Genomic DNA, 21,027 nt, shown 5'->3' with positions numbered 1-21,027 from the left:
GTACATTATAATTTTTTCTCCTTGGGAAATAAAATACTCCAAAAGGGGGGGAGGGGGGGGGGGGTGGGGGTGGGGGGCGAGGGAGGGGGGGGGGGGGGGGGGGGGGGTAGGAGGGGTGGGCTCATTCTGGCCTCCATGTGGTGCACACCTCTCTGTTTTACAGTTTTGTGGAATTAAGTAGCATATTTTTTGAGGTAATGGCCAATTTAAGTGTTTAATTGCATTAATGGTCAAGTGTTTTGCGAAACCCCCTTCAGTGCCCACTCACGGAGTTACATGGCAAGGATTGGAAAAGGGGATGTGTGGCATAGCACAATTCAAGGGAATAATTGTGGGCTTCAAGAAAGAGTCGTGCAAAAGAGTTAGGCCATACTATGACTGGGAGGTGAAGAAGGAAGCATGATAACATTCTAATTCATGTAATTAGGATTTAGAGCTTGCATACTGCTAGAGAAGATAGCGATTCCAACATTGGTGAACCCCACGATGACGTGTGCAACTTAACCTCGCCGAATTGCTCCAAGTCCAGCTGTCGACTGTCGTTTTTTTACGAGGCAATCAGCCTTCTTGTTGATGTAGAGGTGTACAACGGCTGCAACTTTGTACTTGATCCAAAGATGAAGGGAAAAGAGACTTTATAGAGCTGAAATCGGAGTAATAAGAGAGCTGAAACCTCATTTACAGACTTGCTCCAATAATGGACAGCATGAGAAAAGATGGAAGATGGAGTAGTTACATCATGTGAAAGCGTTGATGAAGAGGTAGGGATTGTACCCAAGTGGTGTGGGATGCTTTAGGGTGAGTAGGGACTGATTTACAGCAAGGGAGTTGTGTGTAGAATGAAAGGGTTATATTTATAGGAAAAGAGAGCTTCAAGGCTTAAGAGGGAAAGTTAGGCTAAAAAAGACGAGTGTCCAGCCACATGTTAGAAGGTGGGACAAGTGGAGGGACACTTGGAAACTCAAGTGACAAGTGTTGGGACACTTGTCCATTCTTCTAGAACACTTGGAGGTCAAGTGACAAGTGTTGGGACACTTGCTCATTCTTCTAGAACTTTCTGTGGTGAGGTGTCAACTGCCAAAAAATAGAAACCTCAAAATTTAGCAAGCACAGTTAGGATGCAAAATTTACTAAATATAGTAAGTGATTCCTAAATCTTAGGAAATCTCTATTTTTTAGGGTTAGCCTTCTTAGGGCAAAATGAGGTCCCTATTTTCTAGGGCCCGATCCTAGATTTTAGGGACCCCCAATATGGGAGTCGAATGAAAGCTCTTTCCGTCCACATTCACAAAACAGTAATGGTTTTTCAATTTGATGCATCCAGCTCATGTAAAATGAAAATCAAGCAATCACTCTAACATAGACTTTAATTGGTCATGCCATCTTATCGATTGTAACTGTCTGTTCTGGCGGATCTAGCCCACACTCCCTGGCATCAATCCTTTCTGTGTGCGAGCTTGATCCTAGTATGCTTGAGTTCCGACCATAGGCGCCCAATCAGGTCATATAGATGGAAGTGTGCACTATCCATATTCAAGCCCACTGCGTGGACCCACCATGACCTATGGCCACTCACTAGTAGCCAGCTCCTATGCACGAATCTATCCAAATGAAAGGATTTTCTTGCTTATCTAAATTCAAAGGAATACATGAAAAACATAGAAGAAAGTATAATTATTACAAAGGATATAAAGAATTCTTTCTTTCATTTTGTGTTGAGTCATGACAGTCCTCTAGCTTTCATTCAGTTGTCCTCAGCTCAAAAGCTTCTTTGATGGTTGAAGAATCCTTGGATAAGATTGCATGAACTTTTCATCTACCCATTTTGCATCCGTTGAGGGTAGATCTTTGAATTTCAACAAAAACTTCCGAGTCACAAGGCCACTTCTGGTGGTCTTGTCCTTGTGAAACAATATCTGTTCTGGTTCTAGCACCTGTTCAATTTCTTCCACCAAAGGTGGATCTTCAATGATGGGTTCTTTTGGTTCTGGTCCAACATAAGGCTTTAGTGAACTTACATGAAAAGTATTATGTATCTTCCAATGAGGTGGAAGATCAAGCATGTAAGATACTTCATTTATCTTATCAATAACTTTGAATGGCCCATAATATCTATTGGACAACTTTGGAAAAGATGAAGTTTGGCCGGTTCCCTGCTTCAGACGGCTTTTATCAAATTTCAGCAAAACATAGTTGCCCTTCTCGAAGACTAAATGCCTTCGCGCTTGTCAGCTTGCTTCTTTTGTCGCTCCTGAGTCGACCTGATTGTGGTGCGGACTTGATTCATTGCTGTTCTCAAATCTAAAGCAAACTCATCAACTGAGAAAATCTTATCTTTGGTGCGAACAATTGGTGGTGGAATCACTCTACCCTGTATAACCTCATTTGGAGCTTTCTTGTAGATGAATGCACTATATTGTTGTAGGGAAACTCCAGCAAAGGAAGATATTTCTCCCACTAGGTCTTATGTTCACTAACATAAGCTTTCAGCATATCAAGAAGTTCATGACCCCTTTTTGCCCATCAGTTTGAGGATGGAAAGAAGAAGAAAACTTCAAGGTAGTCCCCAAGTTTTCAAATAAAGCCCGCCAAAAATTGCTTGTGAACTTAGAATCTCTTTCAGATATTATTTCAGAAGGCATCCCAAGTAATCTAAAAATGTGATGGATAAAGAGCCGTGCAGCTTGTGCAGACTTCAGTGTTTTATGACAAGGAATAAAATGTGATTGCATGCTGAATCTATCAATAATAACCCAAATCATGTCATGACCTTGTGGAGTTCTTGGAATACCTGAGATGAAATCCATAGTGATGGATTCCCAAGTAAGCATCTAGAACTGGTAAGGATTGCAGCAAACCAAGAGTCTTTTGTTTGTCATACTTAGATTTTTGACAAACCAAGCATGACTCTATGCAGTCATGGGTGTCTCTTCGAAGTGTGGGCCAGTAGAAGAAACGCTCACTCAAAGTGGCTGCCCTTCCTCGATGACCTGCATATGGAGGTTGATAGCCTTCTCTCAACACTTTTTCTTGAAGAGGAAGAGTGATACAGAGGCAATTATTCATCAAGAGATAAGCGTCTCTGATAAAGTAAGCTGTATGAGACCCTCCTTGCTGTAAATTTGCTCAAACAGCTGCAAAATCAGCATCTTTCTCATATGTGTTCTACATCTCCTAAAACTCTTCATGATGGGCCACTGTCATGGTTGAAATTTGAGGGACTCTAGAAAGTGCATTTGCCACTACATTATGCTTTCCAGGAGTATACATAATCTGAAAATGAAACATGGATAGGAAGTTTTCCCATTTCGCATGTTTTTCTTGTAGATGCCTTTGAGTTTTGAAATACTTCAAGCTTTGATGATCAGTTCTAACCAGAAACTCGTTCCCTAAAAAATAATGCTTCCAAATCTTTAAGGCATGTACCACAGCTAATAATTCCTTTTCATAAATGTCATACCTTTTCTCTACATCATTTAGCTGATGACTTTCAAAAGCCATAGCATGGCCTTCTTGATTGAGAACTGCTCCAATGCAATTTTCGCAAGCATCTGCCTCCACCACAAATGGTTTTAGCAAATCAGGAATGATGAGTACAGGTCCTGAAGTGAGGGCTGTTTTCAGCTTTGTGAAGGCTACCTTCTTAGCTTCACCGAAAAGAGATTTTCTTCTTTGTTAAGTCATGTAGAGAAGAAACTATGTGTGCAAAATGCTTGATGAATCGGCGGTTGTATGAGCACAATCCAAGAAAAGATCCTACCTATCCATAAAGAACTCTCTTTTTACCATTGATTAGAAGCTGGTGTTCTTAAAGAAGTTGCAAAACCTCTTCCAAGTGTTGGTGATGTTCTTCTTCATTCTTGCTGAACACAAGAATGTCATCAAAGAATGTACCGACATATTGGCGATGATCTCGAAAGATGCGTTCCATCATTCGGTTGAAGGTAGCCGGTGCATTGGTCAATCCAAAAGGAACGACCAAGAATTCATAAAGACCAAATGAAGTGCGGAAGGTGGTCTTATGGACATCTTGTGGTACCACCCTGGTTTGATGATAGCCGCTCTTTAAGTCGATCCGACTGAAGATCTTGGAGCCTCCTAATCGATCCAGAATATCATCGATTCTTGGAATTGGGAAGTTGTTCTTCACAGTGATCTTGTTGAGAGCTCGATAATCAATGCACATTCTAAATGTGCCATCCTTCTTCTGAACAAGGAAAACTGGGGAGCGATAAGAAGGACTGCTTGGCCTAATCAAGCCACTGCTAAGTAGGTCCTCCACTTGTTTTCTTATTTCTTCTTGTTGAGGTCGGCTCACACGGTATGGTGCAAGATTGAGAGAAGAGGTTGCACGAATGATATCTATTTGACGGTCTTACGGCCTTTCTGGCGGAAGCTAATAAGGAAGATCTTCTGAAAAACAATCTTTGTACTTTTCCAAAAGCTTTATTTGCTCTTGGTTTTGAGCATTCATATTTTCTTTTCTATTATGGACATCATTCACATAAATCAAACAACATTGCACACAATCTTTAACGGCTCAAGAGACTTTGCATATGGCTTACCATTGGTATGGTGTCTCCGCTTACTCCAGCTTGGATTTCGTAATTCTTGTCTCTGCTTGAATTCCATCTTCTTTTTCTGGGAGTAGAGAGCTCAATCTACCCTCTAATTCCAAGGCATGCCGAGAATCACATCAGAACCATCAAGATCAACGATGCAAAAGGTATCTTGATCACTGTAGCCTTGTAGCTAGATTTTCAGCTCGCCGATGTAAGGTACAATTGTCTTCTCTGCATCTCCAACATCAGGATGAACAACTTGGTGCAGTTCCAATGGAGTATCCATATCTTCATTCCTTAGGCCAAGCTCTTTTGCTAATGCCAAGAGATGAAGTTCTCATTAGCTGCAGGGTCTATCAAGAAAAGAGCTTGCTTTCCTTGCATTTGACCCCAAGCCTTCAATAGTTGCGCATCTCTGGGGTGTGAGTTGTGTTCCCCACCACATCTCCTATCGCATTGATTGTGACTTGTGGTATGGAGTTGTTGGAGGGTTTGTTTTGTCCTTTGTTGGGATAGTGTTTGGAGATGTGACCTGGCTGTCCACACTTAAAGCACTTCCCTTCTTTCATGTAGCGTCGCTTTTCTTCTTCAGAGATCTGCTTTGTTTGGGAATACATATTGGAGCGGATTTGAGGGGCATTAGAAGGTGCATAAGGCCTCATCTTCTTTTGAGTTGGTAGCTGTCTTTGCTGCTGTTTTCCCCCTTCTTTAGTGGCTGAATTATCCTCCTCCTTTAGTGGCTGAATTATCCTCCTTGTCAAAGGACCTCTTCTTTTCATTCTTTTCAAGCACCTTGTTGTTGCCATGCTCCATTTCCCATGTCTCTACATGGTCTATGAGTTCTCTCAAATTGGAGCACCGATAATAATTAAGAGGGCTAAGAAGTCTGAAGTGTAGGCCACCTGGGAACTTCCTCATCTTTTCAGAGTTGCTGATTTTCTTGAAGTGTTGAACCTTCAAGAGTAGCTCCCAAAATCTCTTCGTATAATCATCAAGAGACTCAACCTTCCTTTGCCCTTTCTTTGCGAAAACCGATCCCACTCCATCTTCACATCTCTTTTGAAATGAACGGGAAGAAACTGAGCCTTCAGCATTCGAATAAAAGACCTCCAAGATTTTGGGGCAGCATGGTCGTATTACAACCCTGTCCACCAAGTGTGAGCTAAGTCGGTCAAATGAAGAGCTGCAAACTTGATCTTTTCTTTTTCTTTACGGTTATCACGACCGTATAAAATTTGAAATTGACGAATAAACTTAAGAAGAAAATCGATGTTACGAGAACCATCATACCTACTGAATTTGATCTTCTTTTCAAGCTGGGATAAGGATTTGGTCTTCTTTGATTACCTTCTTCTATGCCCAAAACTTGATGTTGAAGAAGTCGAAGAGAAAGATGGAGAAGAAGATGGTGATCGACAATGTTTGTGAGGATGTTGATGAGACTACCTTTGATAGCTTCGCCCACGAGAATGGTATGAACTCCCATCTGATGAAGAAGAGGAAGAAGTAGAAGAAAACGTTCTTGATGAAGAAGAACTTTGAACGACGCCTCTTTTATTGTTTTGAGACTGATTGGCCTCTTTCCTTCTTCACATTATTCTTCTTAGTAGCCTCCATATTTGAGAGTTGCTGACGAATCAATTGATTTTCCTCCCGAAGACTTTCTATTGCTTTCAAAAGAGTGCTCTGCTCTCCCACACGGTTTTCGTGGGTATCTGGAGTCTCCATGTGGATGAGTATGATTATGAAAACAAGCAAATACAAAGAGTAAAGTCACACTACACATGTAACTAAAGAAAATACTAATTGCAAGCGCTACTCGTGTAGGGGATATAGAATCAAGCCAACACTGTAAGCGTCCCGTCCAACGTGGTATGCTTAACAATTAATATTCTCGTTTATTTTCGATGATTATTCCACACTTAAAAAAAGATTAATAACAAAACTAACTCCAAATAACTCAATGCTGAAATTAGTTATAACACATGTGCATAAGATAGCAATACATATTGGAAGTAAAGTTGAGAGACATATGATGGAGCCAGATTGAGGATTGAAGATGGGCAATCCCCCCAAGATGGGAATTTATTTCTACTCAATCCAAGTACTTTAAGATTGAGTTCAGTTCCAATCAACCTGAGAGTGAAGAAGAAGTAATCTTCACTCTCACAGACCATGCAAAAGTCTATGTTAATGAACATACAAAAACAAGCAAGTATGCAAATGCATTTTCTTACAATACATAGATAGTGAGAAGCCCGAATGGAAGAGGGAGTAATCAGCCTTCTTGTTGATGTAGAGGTGTACAATGGCTGCAACTTTGTACTTGATCCAAAGATGTAGAGGTGTTGATGTAGAGGTGACAATGGCTGCAACTTTGTACTTGTTGATGTAGAGGTGTACAATGGCTACAACTTTGTACTTGATCAAAAGATGAAGGGAAAAGAGACTTTATAGAGCCGAAATCGGAGTAATAAGAGAGCTGAAACCTCATTTACAGACTTACTGCAATAATGGACAGAATGAGAAAAGATGGAAGATGGAGTAGTTACATCATGTGAAAGCATTGATGGAGAGATAGGGATTGTACCCAAGTGATGTGGGCTGCTTTAGGGTAAGTAGAGACTGATTTACAGCAAGGTAGTTGTGTGTAGAATGAGAGGAAAAGGGTTGTATTTATAGGAAAAGAGAGCTTCAAGGCTTAAGAGGGAAAGTAAGGCTGAAAAAGACAAGTGTCCAACCACATGTTAGGTGGGACAAGTGGAGGGACACTTGGAAACTCAAATGACAAGTGTTGGGACACTTGTCCATTCTTCTAGAACACTTGGAGCTCAAGTGATAAGTGTTGGGACACTTGTTCATTCTTCTAGAACTTTCTGTGGTGAGGTGTTAACTGCCAAAAAATAGAAACCTCAAAATTTAGCAAGCACAGTTAGGATGCAAATTTACTAAATATAGTAAGTGATTCCTAAATCTTAGGAAATCTCTATTTTTTAGGGTTAGCCTTCTTAGGACAAACTGAGGTCCCTGTTTTTTAGGGCCCGATCCTAGATTTTAGGGACCCCCAATATGGGAGTCGAATGAAAGCTCTTTCCGTCCACATTCACAAAACAGTAATGGTTTTTCAATTTGATGCATCTAACTCATGTAAAATGAAGATCAAGCAATCACTCTAACATAGACTTTAATTGGTCATGCGATCTTATCAATTGTAACTGTCTCATAGTCACAAGGGACGGGGGACGGTGACGGGAGACGGGGACGGTAACGGGGGATGGGGAACGGCCATATGTAGGAAACGGGGACGGGGACGGGGACAGGGATAGGAACGGCACTTAAAAATTACTTTGTCAGTACCACCCACTCGCCTCTACGGCAAAGATTGCATGTCCATGGCTGTGCACCACCTCCATGAGGGGAAGGGGTGTGATTGACCTCATCCCACCATGTCCATCCCGTCGTCCTTCTACGGGTAGTTGGAACTTGAAGAGCCACTACCACGAGGAGGATGCCATGGATGATGGATGCCTCCTTGTCACTTGATAGCTTGAGAGAGAAAGAGAGGGAGTGAGGCTTGAGCCTTGAAAGTTGAGGGAGAACTTGAGAAGTTGAGTGTGAGGGTGGGTAGGTGGGGGAGTGTGTGTGTGTGTGTGTGAAGCTTGAGAGTGTGTGTGTGAGGGAGAGAGAGTGTGTCTTGAGAGGCTACAGCTTGCTTGTGTGAGCTTGAAACTTGAGACCTTGGCCCTTGAGGCTTGCCGCTTGAGGGAGAGAAAGTGTGTGTGTGTGTGTGAAGCTAAAGCTTGAAGTGTGAGAGGGAGTGTGTGTGTGTGTGTCTTCTTATAGGGAGGGAGGCAAGAGAGAGGCCAAGGCCCAAAGCCTCAGAGGCTCAAGGCCTATGGGCCGAGGCTAAAGGCCCATGAAAATCCCCTCCCAAACAGCCAAAAAAAAAAGGTCAAAAATGTGATCATTGCTCAAACAGTAACCTGCATCGTTCCCATGCAGCCCATCCCCTCCTGGATCCGTCCCCGGAACGCCGTCCCTTGTGAGGGACGCCCAGCTCACAAGGGACGCCCAGCTGGGGACGTCCGTCCGTCCCCGTTCCACAGTGTTCCTGGGACAGCGTCCCCCCGTTCCAAGGGTCCGTCTCCTGTGACTATGAACTGTCTGTTCTGGCGGATCTAGCTCACACTCCCAGGCATCAATCCTTTCTATGTGCGAGCTTGACCCTGGTATGCTTGAGTTCCAGCCATAGGCGCCCAATTAGGTCATATAGGTGGAAGTGTGCACTATTCATGTTCTAGCCCACTGCGTGGACCCACCATGACCTATGGCCACTCACCAGTAGCCAGCTCTTATGCACGAATCTATCCAAATGAATGGATTTTCTTGCTTATCTAAATTCGAAGTAAAACATAAAAAACATAGAAGAAAGTATAATTATTACAAAGGATACAAAGAATTCTTTCTTTCATTTTGTGTTCAGTCATGACATTTTGTGAATTACATGCTTCAGTGCAAAATTCAAGATATAGGCCTCGGTAAAATTTGGGGCTTTTTTGAAATTCTTGTATAATTGCATAATCAGAGCTACATGGTACATAGAATTTTGAGACTTTTGTGATTTATGTGCAATTGGCACAAAATTGAACCCATTGGTGCACAAAAATTTGGCGTTAATGTGCAATTGGCACATCGTACAACCCATTGGTGCATGAAGTCTGAACGCCCAAAGGTTATAAAACCTTTGCCCACAAAGGGTTAAACAACATCCTTACCACATGTTCACATGGCCACAAATCATGTCAGAATACAGAGCATTCACACGGTTCACAAGTGGACGTCCCCTGCCCGTGAAGCAGCCCACACCAGTGATGTGAGAGGGCATGCAGCCCAGACAAGTGATGTAAGTGGGCATGCAACCCGAACAGATGTTATGAGGGGGCTTGTAGCCCATGCAACAGATATGAGGGGGCATGCAACCCGAGGAGATGATGTACATCGACATGCAGCTCAAGGGGATGATGAGGGGTTTTTAGCCCATTTGAGAGATGCAGAAGATTTTCATGCATTGTCGGTGGTATCTCCACCTTCTAGATATGTTCCTACTCCCAAAGTTCCATCCAGAGTGGAGGGTGTTGCACAGGAAACCAGCCCTAGACCTGGGCATCGTCGCCATCATAGACATGACGAAGAGGATGATGTTTTAGAGCATCAAGGTGCTCGAGAGCTATAATGGAAAGCTGGATACCACCAAGGCACTTGCTTTCATAAGGCAATTTGAAATAGCCTTTTGCATTGAAGACTTCACCGAGAAATCTATGCTCAAGCATGTGGGTATGCATCTTAAAGAGATTGCAAGTGATTGGCTGATTGTTTTGCTAACTCCCCACAGGGACAATTACCCCGAAAGAGACCAGAGGATCATTGTATTGATATAATCCCTGGTAGCTCTCCTCCTAACCAACCTCCTTCTAGGGTGAGTGCTGCCCAACACGATGAAATCATGACTCAAGTGAATGATTTGCTTGAGAAGGGATTTATAAGGCCAAGTTCTTCGCCTTATTGTTCTCTAGTTTTACTTGTACAGAAAAAGGATGGGACATACAGAATGTGTGTCGATTACAGGGCCCTTAACAAGATTACCATCAAGAACAGGTTTCCAATTCCTCGAATTGATGATATTCTTGATAAACTTGAGGGAGCTGCTTGTTTCAATCGCATTGATCTTAAGAGTGGCTACCATCAGATTAGAGTAGTACCTCAAGATGTGCACAAAACGGCTTTCAGAACATCATTTGGACTATATGAGTATTTGGTGATGCCATTTGGACTTACAAATGCTCTCGCCACTTTCAATAGAATGATGGATATGATCTGTTCACGAACAAAGTGCCTCTGGATGACCATGGGTTCCTCCAGTGGAAGCCCAATCCTGCAATGCAACCTCTGCAACCTCACCACCTCACAAGCAGCATCACACGCAGCCCGGTACTCTGCCTCTGTCGTTGACAAGGCAAAAGATGACTGCCTCTTACTGCTCCATAAAACTACTCCTGGGCCTAAAGTAGATCTCCTCGTGTCCGGGTCTCCTCCCCAAACTGAGTCACTCCAACCGTGGAGTCGGACTCCATCAATCAATCCCCCTCCTGTGTAAAAGTCCATGATCCTTCGCATGCTGCAAAAACCACAGGAAACGCAATCCTGCCTCCCAGAGAGTCATCTGCAACCATGAGCTCAACTTCCTCATCCCGAAGCTCCCATCCAATCTGGTGTCCATCAACCAGATCAATGAACCATTCTTTTTTTTTCCCGAGAAAAGATCCTTTCATTAGTTAAAAAAAAGACCGCCCACTGGGCTACAAAAAAACCCTCTCTTGCTCATAAGAAGGCAGAGCAGAGATCCAATCAAGGCAACTAGGGAGACTCTCCCTAGGTGCAAAAATTGTACAAAGATCAGTACAAAACACTAAGAGCTATATCATACAATAGGAGGGGGGAAAAGCCAAACCGATGGCCTGTAATGCCAGCGGGGGGCTCCCGCGTGTAGTGTATGCCGCTGCGCCAAGTGGTGTGGAAGGCCTGGCGCCGCAAGATCACCGCATCCGAGTCGCCCCGGATGCGGTCATACTGTCCGCGTAGGGTGTGGATCAGCTCCTGCCAAATCCCCCGAAGTCTCTGCTGGTGGCTCCAGTCTCCCCTCAAAGGCCCTGAAACACCGGGCTCTCCAGGTGAACCAGATGGTGAGGCTGCTGAGGAGCTCCCATCGTAGATCCCTCTCCTGTGTCCAGACGGCGGACGAGATCCGAGGAAGGAACAAGGCGAAGCTGACCCCTAATGAATCTGATAGCCTGGCTGTCCTGCTCCGTCTCGTATCCCAGAGCAGGCCCTGACGATAAGCAGCGGCACCCCACGTATTGAGAGTATAGTGCTCATGCCGCTGACCCTCAGACATCTGATCATACAATCTTTCAAAGTCCTCATCATGGGCATACTGCTCTTTCATTTCATCAAGCTCATGATGATAAGCAAGTGAAACTGCAGAGACATGTGGCTTGCGTGACAAAGCATCTGCCACTACATTCTTTTTGCCTTCCACATGCACAATCTGGAAGTGAAACATAGACAAAAAGTTTGCCCAACGCATATGCTTCTCTGAAAGCTTAGTTTGCGTGAGAAAATATCGCAAGGTCCGATGATCTATCTGCACAGTGAAATCAGCCCCAAGCAAGTAGTGTTTCCATGTAGAAAGAGCGTGAATTACAGCCAACATCTCTTTCTCATAAACCTGTAAATGCTTCTCGGCATCTTGCAATATTCTACTCTCATAGGCTATAACATGTCCCTCTTGCATGAGAACTGTCCCAATGCTACTTCCGCATGCATCACACTGGACAACAAAAGCCTTTCAGAGGTCCGGTGACACCAATACTGGATCCGAAGTAAGCTTTTCTTTGAGCTTTTTGAATGCTGTAATTTCCCGATCAGCAAATCTAAACGGAGTTGCCTTCTTTGTCAAGGCATGAAGAGGCGAAGCAATTTCAGCAAAGTACCGTATGTACCGCCTGTAATAGGAACACAATCCTAGAAAGCTGCGTACATCATGCACGGTCCTCAAATCTAGCCAATTAAGAATTGCTTCCACCTTTGCTGGATCCATACGGACTCCATGCTCAGACACAATATGCCCCAAGAAGTGTATCTCTTGCAAGAAAAACTCACTCTTCTTGCCATTAACAACTAGCCTATGGTTCCTGAGTTCTGCAAACACAATGGCCAAATGCCTTCTATGCTCTTCCTCAGTTTGTGAATGCACAATCATATCATCAAAGAATGTGCCCACAAACGCTCTATGAGGCCTGAAAATCCTGTCCATCATTCTGTTAAATGTGGCAGGTGCATTTGTCAAACCAAAGGGCATAACCAAAAACTCATACAACCCAAACGTGGTTCGGAATGCTGTCTTATGCACATCCTCAGGTCTAATACATATCTGATGATACCCGCTTTTTAAGTAAATGCGACTAAAGACTAAGGAGCCCTGTAAGCGGTCCAAAATGTCATCGATCCTCGGTATGGGGAATCGATTCTTGATGGTATTCTTGTTCAGCGCCCTGTAGTCAATACACATGCGCCAAGAACCATCCTTCTTTTGCACTAAGAGTACAAGTGAGCAAAAGGGTGATGAGCTAGGCTGTATCAACCCTTTATTCAAAAGCTCCTGCACCTGACTCATAATCTCTTCCTGTTGGGCTGCACTAACACGGTACGGCGGTCTATTTGGTGGAGTACTACCAGGAATTAGATCAATGGCATGATCTTCTCGCCTCTCAGGAGGAAGTTCTCCTGGCAATGACTCGGAAAAACAATCTTGGAACCCACATAAGAAATCAGTCCTGTCCTTATCTAACATAGACAAATTAGACTTAGACTCATCATCTTGTGCATCCTTTACATAAATCAAGTACGCAGAAAGATGCTTTTTCATTACTGATGAAATTGCCGAAGCGGATACAATAGGAACAGATTCCCCTTTAAGTTTTACATCCAAAACATGCTCTTTCCCTCTATGAGTCAGAGTGATCTTCCTATTGTATGTATCCACCACCGCATGTACTCTGTGGCACCATGGCATACCCAACAAAACATCACAGCCATCAAGTGGCATGATGAAGAACTCTTCGCTGTCCACATAACCCTGCAAATGAAGCCGAAGCTTCCCAATGATAGGAGTAACGGGTTCTGCATACCCTGGACAAGCCATGTTAGCCTCATATAACGGCTCCATCTCCTCTGCACGAATCCCCAATCGGCCAGCCAAATCTGGTGAAATGAAGTTGGCTCTAGCACCTGTGTCAAAGAATATCAAGGCATTCTGATCTCTCACTTTGCCCCATGCCCTGCACAACTCTGTCTCTTCACCACCTGACTGTTCTCCCACAAGATCAGGAACTAACCCTGAAGAAGGTTTTGGTTTCTTTGACCTGGGCTCTCCTTTATTGTCAGAGTCCTTTTGGGACTTTCTCTTGGGACAATTAAATGACATATGTCCCTCTTCTGTACAGTAAAAACATTTCCGAGCATCTCTCAAAACCTGTCTTTCCTCAGAAGTCCTCTTGGGCATTGGCAACTTCTTATACTTCGTCTTTGAAGACCCTTTAGCATCACGAGAAACATGCCCAAATTTTTCAGCTTTCTTGCTCAAGTTCTTACTGCCTTTAAACCCAGATGAACCTCCAGTGAGTAACGCATTAGCTGTCATAGCATTCTCTATCATCTGTGACATGTTCGTTACTCGAGTCTTGATACAATAATCTCGCACCTCTTTGGGCAGCCCACAACAATACTTCTCTACCTGCTCAGACAAAGGCACTGCACGGTAAGAAGTCACTCGGAGTAAAGCTTTCCAAAACTTCTTATTATAATCTTCCAAATTTTCACACTTTGAAGCATCCAACTTGTGCCATGCAGTCATAACATCCACCTCAAATGTAGATGTCCTATGGAGTTACAGTCCCATAGGCAAGACACGGCACAAATACTGGCTCTTCCATGGCGTGACAATCCCATGGATAGAACACAGTCCAAGTCATACACGGGTGGCACCAGTCTGGCTCCCGTCTATACGACACTATCCTACTAACACACGGGTGGCACAGTCTGGCTCCCGTCCATGTTATGCAAAAATACTGGCCCCTTCACATGAAACACCGGCCTGGCCTGAAGTGAACGAGACACAAATCTGGACATACAAATCTGGAGATGGACCAAATGGTCGACCAATTGGTGACATCCCCAGTCCTAACCCACAGCTTGTCGGGACATACCGAGGATTAACAACTCCAGTCTCCAATAGCTATGTTACTAACATCGGTGATAACCCTGATGAGGCCAATGCTAGACATGGTGCTTCATACAAAGGCTTAAGTGTCATGTGAACAAGCCACTTACTTAATGGTTTTAAATCCTTATAAATAATAAAATGGGATACTTTATAAAACGCATAAAAGGCCTCAAACAAGTTCAAGCACATGCACCCATGAGAGTTTCTATGCATCACCGACCTCATGGATATTCATAGGCATTAAAATCCCAACAATTTCTACACCAAAAAACAAGTTCACACATGTATGCCATTCTTAAGCAAACATGCTTAATGCAAATGCCCAGTTGAGTGGATAATTTTTCACATTTTAAGCCTTGCATAAATCCAAGCATGGGTCAACCCCAACGTGTTTCTTCCAAGGGCCATCCCCAATGTGGGAAATCAAACCAATCCATAGGTCAATCCCGACATCAATACCCATCCAAACACGGGCAACCCTCGCGTGTATTTTCCATGGGACATCCATGGCGTAGAAACCAAACCCAAACCAAATCCAGACATGGGTCAACCGGGCCGTGTCTCTTCCACGGATCATGCCCAGTATGGAAAACCAAACCAACATCCCATAAGGAACTCTCATAGGCAAAATTCACAATCCATATTCTTGGGGCTGCCGTTGAGTTTCCCTCGGCTTTTAAAACGTTGTTCTCAACTAAAAAGCATCCAAGTACGCCTCAAGGAGTCCCACATACTCCTTGAAGCATTCTTCATTATTCCATCTTTACACATTGAATCTCCCACATGCCACCATGATTTCAAGAAGAGAACATTATTGCTTTATCTTATCCACATCTAGTGGATCTATATCTCCAAGACCTTGGCAACATTAGGCCTTGAGATTTTCACAAGAGATTCACATGATACACATGATGAATCCTTCCATATCCAATCTCCTTCTATGCTCATTCTAGGATCGTTACATGGCTGCTTGCCATCCCACAGTAAGGATGTTTGCCTTTTGCTGGGTCTACAAAGAAACTCAACACAACATCAGCTTTCTCATCCTTGAAGATAAAAGTGTTGCAACAAGCAAAAGTTACCCATTTGACAGATCCACATTGTCTGCAATTTCACATGGCCACATGTACCAAGACTGAGTTTTGAAGTGAGAGCAATCAGAAAATGTAACAAAACAGAAATGCCTATGCATACCTGGTCTGAGCCACCAACCATATCCTTCTTCTCTGCCTGAACAAATGCAACACACATATCAATACAAGTGCAAGACCAAAGCAAATTCGGCAAAAAGTCCTTCAACCTTCAAAGCACTTGTCTAAAAATTGTATCACAATGCAAAAGCTGTATGATGAAAACACCTAAGACCAAGCGTTCAAGAATGCAAAGCTGTAGCATCTCAGGATAGTGTAAAGTACCTTTTTGTTGCTAGCTGCATCTTCAGCCTGCTTTACCAGTGCCATTCCTTCATCAGTTATATGCTGTAAAACAACGGGAAAAAATAACGAAAGTGCAGCAGCACATCCTTAAACTTCTCTCTTCTTTTTACTTCTCAGACATGTAAGGTGCCAATGCACTCTTAAAGTGGGGAGAGACAAAGCCAAAGTAATCCATAGAGAACTACGGTTTTGGATAGTGTTGAATATGGCTGCACAAACAGGGCTACATAGTACAAAGAGATCCCACAACTAGCCTTTCTATAATGTACACTGGCACTTTCTTGTGGAGTTGCAAACACCATAACTTTGGATTGAAATTTTCAGCAACAAGATATATCTACAAGAAGCTGTCAGGTTTATGGACCAAAGCTTCACTTTATTGAGCAACAAGTATTCATCTCCTCTATTGCTCAGCTGAATCTAAAGATTTAAGTTCTGTACTTAAATTTCATGAATTGAGAATGTAACACACGATCACAACACTCAACAAAAAATTCAACAGCTTTTTGCTACAATACAAAAGTCCACGTGTTAACCTACAAGACTTGGGTAGTAAGGTAACCGACTCTAGAGTGTTGTGACAAGGTAGGGGACTTTCGACGTTTTTTTCCATCTACAAGACTAGTAACAACGAATGGACTCTAAAGTGCTATAACAAGGGAGGGGGCTTTCGATTGTTCTTTTCCATGTTCCTCGTTCATGTTGCTGTGCGAAAGTATTTGATAGCTTAAAGTCTGTGCAGGCAAGCCTACCTTTTCGACACGAGGCACTCTTCAAAAAACCCATGTATCTGTTATTTTATTCGAAGGATCATAAGTCTTACCTTGAACCTACTCGATGCTTTTCTTTTTCCAATTTGCTATAGGAGAGATAAATAATAATGTGAAAAAACAAAGCAAAAGCACCTCACTTTTGAAGACCTAAACCACACCTCATTGTAAAAAGAATCTGCTGAAACAAACAATCCAAGGCTGCACCATCTGTCCAAAATATGGACAAGGAAAAAAAGCTGGGTGTGCTGCTGTGTGGTGTTTAATTAAAGATTAAAAAGGAAAAGGAAAAAAGGACACTTAACTCAACCCAAAAAAAAAAAAAAAAACTCATTGTGGTGCAAACATATGGTATTTTTATGCTCCTAATGTCGTATGGTACTTCAAAATATTTTTATGCTCAAAGCAACTCACCTTTTTAAAAATATTTGCAATCGGATCAAGGCCTTTTGTTATTTTGCAGAACAGCCTATACATCCTTGACAGATCCTCCACCTGAAAAAAGACACCCAACCAATCCATAACAACTAGAACTTCTGTTCTTCTATTCATGTCAACTGAATAACGGAATTAATGAATTTACCTTGTCATCCCTTAGGAGTGCACGGCATCCTGAATGTTCCTTCTCCAAAAGCTGCTGCTCGTACTGGGTAAGCAACTCATGCTGTACTTTCTGTTGACCAGGCCCCAAAAAAATATGAATGTAAGTCTACATAACCAGTTAAATTTGGTGAATGAAGGAAGCTGAAGTCAATTGAAAATCACATGTAACGTGCCTTTTTCACTACAACTTTTGACAAAAATAAAAAAATTGTAAATTTTTTGTGCAAAGTCAAACTTGGGATATATATGCTGTGAAAAGCCTAGCACTATCCACCATTTCTATACGACATTTAAAGCAGCAACAGATACTACAGGTCCTAGATTCAGAACTTAAGTAGGGTATTTGGATCATAGTCACAGGAAACGGCCATTTCAGTCCCTAGAAATGTGTTTCTCCGTTTCAGGACCCCATCCATTTCCATGGCCATTTCTCGTTTCCCAAGGGATATTGTCACAAGAAACGGCCATTTCCACCACTAAAAACTCGTTTCGCCGTTTCCATTCCTCGAACATTTCCGTTCCCGTTTCTCATTTCTGGTGACTATGATTTGGATGAGCACGACTACAAACTCAGAGTGTTTGAGCATATAGCTGGCTGCTGCTCAAACAACAGTCAGAAGAGTGTTTGAGCATATAGCTGGCAATAAAGAATAGCCCTAAGTGGTCTTCCCTTACGTGAGGTAGAAGCAGTGATTTTATAAATAAAACAGAGCAAACCACCAGCTTCATTGCATGCAATCAACTCAAAACTCCACAGCTTTTCGACGCCAAATATTAATGATCATCAAGATCAAATCAGAAGCCAGAGCCCCAGAATGTGAACGCTTCTCTTGATTTGGAAGCAGAATCAGCCATGACATAGTCCTGTTCAGCTGTAACAGAGATCAAGAACTTTTATACTGTCATTTCATAAAAAGGTTCCATCACGAAGATTTCATGTGCACACGATATCATGCAAGGGAAATCAGATACTGTATACGTGCAGAATTTCTTACAAACAGGCACGTCAATGTATCAATATCAAAAACATGCCCATAAGACATAGTCACAAGGGAACGTCGTTCCAAGCTCTTGGAACGGGGGAACGCGTTCCATAGAGATAGCCGTTCCCGTTCCCGTTCCAAAATGGCACCGCAGACCATGTAAGAAATATAAGTGAACTATGTATCATGTAGAACACATCTATGCATTATCATGGCCACTACTGAGATGGTTTGAGGTTCTTTCTTTACTATGCCTCTTTCCAAAGCATTTACAGATATATAAAGTAAATTTATAAACACATTTATGCAATGATGTGGCGTTCCCGATTCCGTTCCCTTTTATTCAAGCTTTTCGTTCCCGTTCCAAACAGTCGTCCGTTCCCCAAAACGTTCCCGTTCCCTTGTGACTATGCCATAAGAGTGTGGGCTCACAAAATGTACACACGATCAGCTGCGCAATACAACTGACTTCCATTGTGTTTTTTTTAACACCCAATCGCGTCCCTTTTCCAAATGCTAAACGTTGCAAACCATGTGTCTTCCTCCAAACTTTACAGAAAAAAATTCCTGCATACTCTAACGGACTCTTTCTGGACACATCAAACCATTCTCTTCACAAAAAGCCACAGTTCATTAGCCATAGCTATTTATCAAACAGTAGAATCGAAAAAGCATGCTAACCTCCAAGAGCTTTGATTCACTGCTTGCATGTAGGTAATGCCCAACCCTTTCCTTCTCTCGCTTCAAACACTCCTCTGCCTGAAGTCGCCAACATAGGCCTGGTGTAAGGCGCAAGAATAAAGAAGAGAGTTGACATGACCAACTGTGTTTGAAACAATGAAACCTTAAGCATGTAGTCTGGACATGAATCTTCCTCGATCCAGGAAGAAGCCTTTCGCCGATAGTATCCAGCGGTATCTTCTAGCATGGACGCCTCAAAATCATTTTCATACGCATCCATTCCTCCCATTCCTATCTCCACAAATATGCCTAGCACATTTTTTAGTAAAGCTCGATCAATCTGCTCACCCTCCCGTTCTTTGTCAATCTACATAGAGCAAAAGTATGTACATTAGTGCAATAAAAATATTTCATTGCACTAAAAACTTTTCACACGTTATAGTATTAGAAAACCTCTCCAAAACAAAAAAAAAAATATACCAGCACAATGACTGCTTCCTTTACATTGTGCTTCACCTCCTGGTAAACCTGAAAAGCAATGAAACACATTGGACATAGCCGTCAAGGATTTCAGATTGAGAAAGGATTGCGAGAAACGGTGATTTGTTTGATAACAGGCTACAGACAACGCACCAATACTCTTTGAAAACTGCATTACCATGATGTGGCACTACATTTCATGCTTAGAAAAATCTTTAATGGCATTACCAGGTCACGAAAGCAGATGAGTCCGACATCACATAGCCCTGGAAGCGATCGCCTGGCGATAAAATATCTGTCCAAATAATTGAAGAACCTGGATAACCACCTTACCATGACCTTGTGGTTGTCCCATCGCCTTACAAGCTCCCTCAGCATAAATTCATCATGCTTGTCTCTAATTGCAGGCAAAACCTGCCAAAACAAAGGGGCAGGTCAGCATAGAACAGAAAATAAGAGTGCGGCTGGAGGGAAGGCACCGCTAGCATGATGGATACCATGGCATTGATGTATTCTTCAAACGATTCTCTGTATCTGTCATAAAGCTGCTGGGAGTAGTCTTGGGGCGGTTTCTGAGTGCACATGTTGTAGATAGTACTGAAGACCACGAGTCAAGGGATCAGGCCTAAATCAAGTGTATGAAAGGCAGGAAAAGAACACTATACACATGCAATACTTCATAAAGAACAACAGCATGGAAGGATACGTATATAGCATCATGTATTCCTCGGGGTTGAATTGCTGCTCGGGCACGCCTTCCAGGAGATTGATGAGCTTGCTGATCCCTTTCTTCATGAAATCCCATCCTTGCTCTAGCTCTATGACCTTCCGTTCCGCCATCGTCATGCCACTGCGGGGATTGGTGGGGAGGAGGGAAAGGGGGCTGTCTATCTCCCTTCACAATGGCAAAAACGATTCGGATAACGATGGTATGTGCCGCTGGTGCGCAGGCGCATGAATCCTGGTGATCGGGCGAGACTAGGGGCCGCAAGAAGAAAGAGGGCGTGAAGGCGGTCCGGGCGGATCGCTGGAAAGGGGGGAGGAGGGGAGGAAAGGTGCCCGAGGCGCCTAGTATTAATTCCCTTCTTTAGCCCTACCTTATTTTCTCTCTTATGCTCAAATAATAATACATATCCACTACACGGAAAAGAAAAAAAATGGTATTATCGCGTGTTTACAAGTAAGTTTAATCAGCCATAAAGCCCCCCCTAGAACATATTTTTGATTAATTAATTAGATGGTGGTTGAGGGGGCCCAAAGAAAAAATATCTATTATAAGGTTTAAAAGGCTAATGGTTGGGCGTTAGGTAGGATTTAGCATGATTGTGAAATTTTTGGGACAGTGTGCATGCATGGGGACGGCTGGGTAGCAATTAAGGGGGTGCATGGGGCAGCTCGTCAGTCGTGGGTGTCTCCTTTGTCATCGTTTGCACCTCCTTTGTTTGCTAAGGTGAGATTCGGGTCGCTCCTTTCTTCGTGCGTGTTGTTGTCTGTGTTTAGGGTACCAAAAAATGACTCCTTGAGGCTCAATTAGTTAAATCTAAATCCCTAAGTAATGTAAGGAATCTATCTTAAGTTCTTAACTTTAAATGTAACCCTTTAAATATACTAATGTGAGATTCCTTTTCCAAGTCAACTTAGTGTTCTTGTTCCTAAGTCTTGAGATCATAG

General features: G+C 42.9%; 1 protein-coding gene across 2 annotated transcripts in view; it reads right to left on the bottom strand.

Moving 5' to 3' along the window:
• The window catches only part of LOC147637383 (cullin-1-like), a 72,077-nt gene extending 51,632 nt beyond the window's left edge, over positions 1-20,445 (bottom strand). Inside the window, exons 1-10 of one of the 2 annotated variants that reach the window (XM_086799168.1) lie at positions 20,063-20,445; positions 19,854-19,953; positions 19,585-19,770; positions 19,357-19,404; positions 19,040-19,243; positions 18,877-18,954; positions 17,193-17,282; positions 17,024-17,104; positions 15,819-15,881; positions 15,598-15,633 (exon numbers count right to left, since the gene is read on the bottom strand). In XM_086799168.1, coding sequence (XP_086655294.1) covers positions 15,598-15,633; positions 15,819-15,881; positions 17,024-17,104; positions 17,193-17,282; positions 18,877-18,954; positions 19,040-19,243; positions 19,357-19,404; positions 19,585-19,770; positions 19,854-19,953; positions 20,063-20,202 — 1,026 coding nt within the window. In that variant the 5' untranslated portion in view covers positions 20,203-20,445. The remainder of the gene's footprint in view (positions 1-15,597; positions 15,634-15,818; positions 15,882-17,023; positions 17,105-17,192; positions 17,283-18,876; positions 18,955-19,039; positions 19,244-19,356; positions 19,405-19,584; positions 19,771-19,853; positions 19,954-20,062) is intronic. The other variant, XM_086799169.1, reaches the window with a different exon arrangement.
• Between the last annotated feature and the right edge of the window lie 582 nt (positions 20,446-21,027).

Source organism: Cibotium barometz, chromosome 6 (assembly GCF_041138505.1).
Source record: "Cibotium barometz isolate CiBa-2024 chromosome 6, ASM4113850v1, whole genome shotgun sequence".
NCBI classification, from domain to species: domain Eukaryota; kingdom Viridiplantae; phylum Streptophyta; class Polypodiopsida; order Cyatheales; family Cibotiaceae; genus Cibotium; species Cibotium barometz.
The sequence above is the reverse complement of the archived record's forward strand: the minus strand, read 5'-3'. Positions and strand labels throughout refer to the sequence as shown.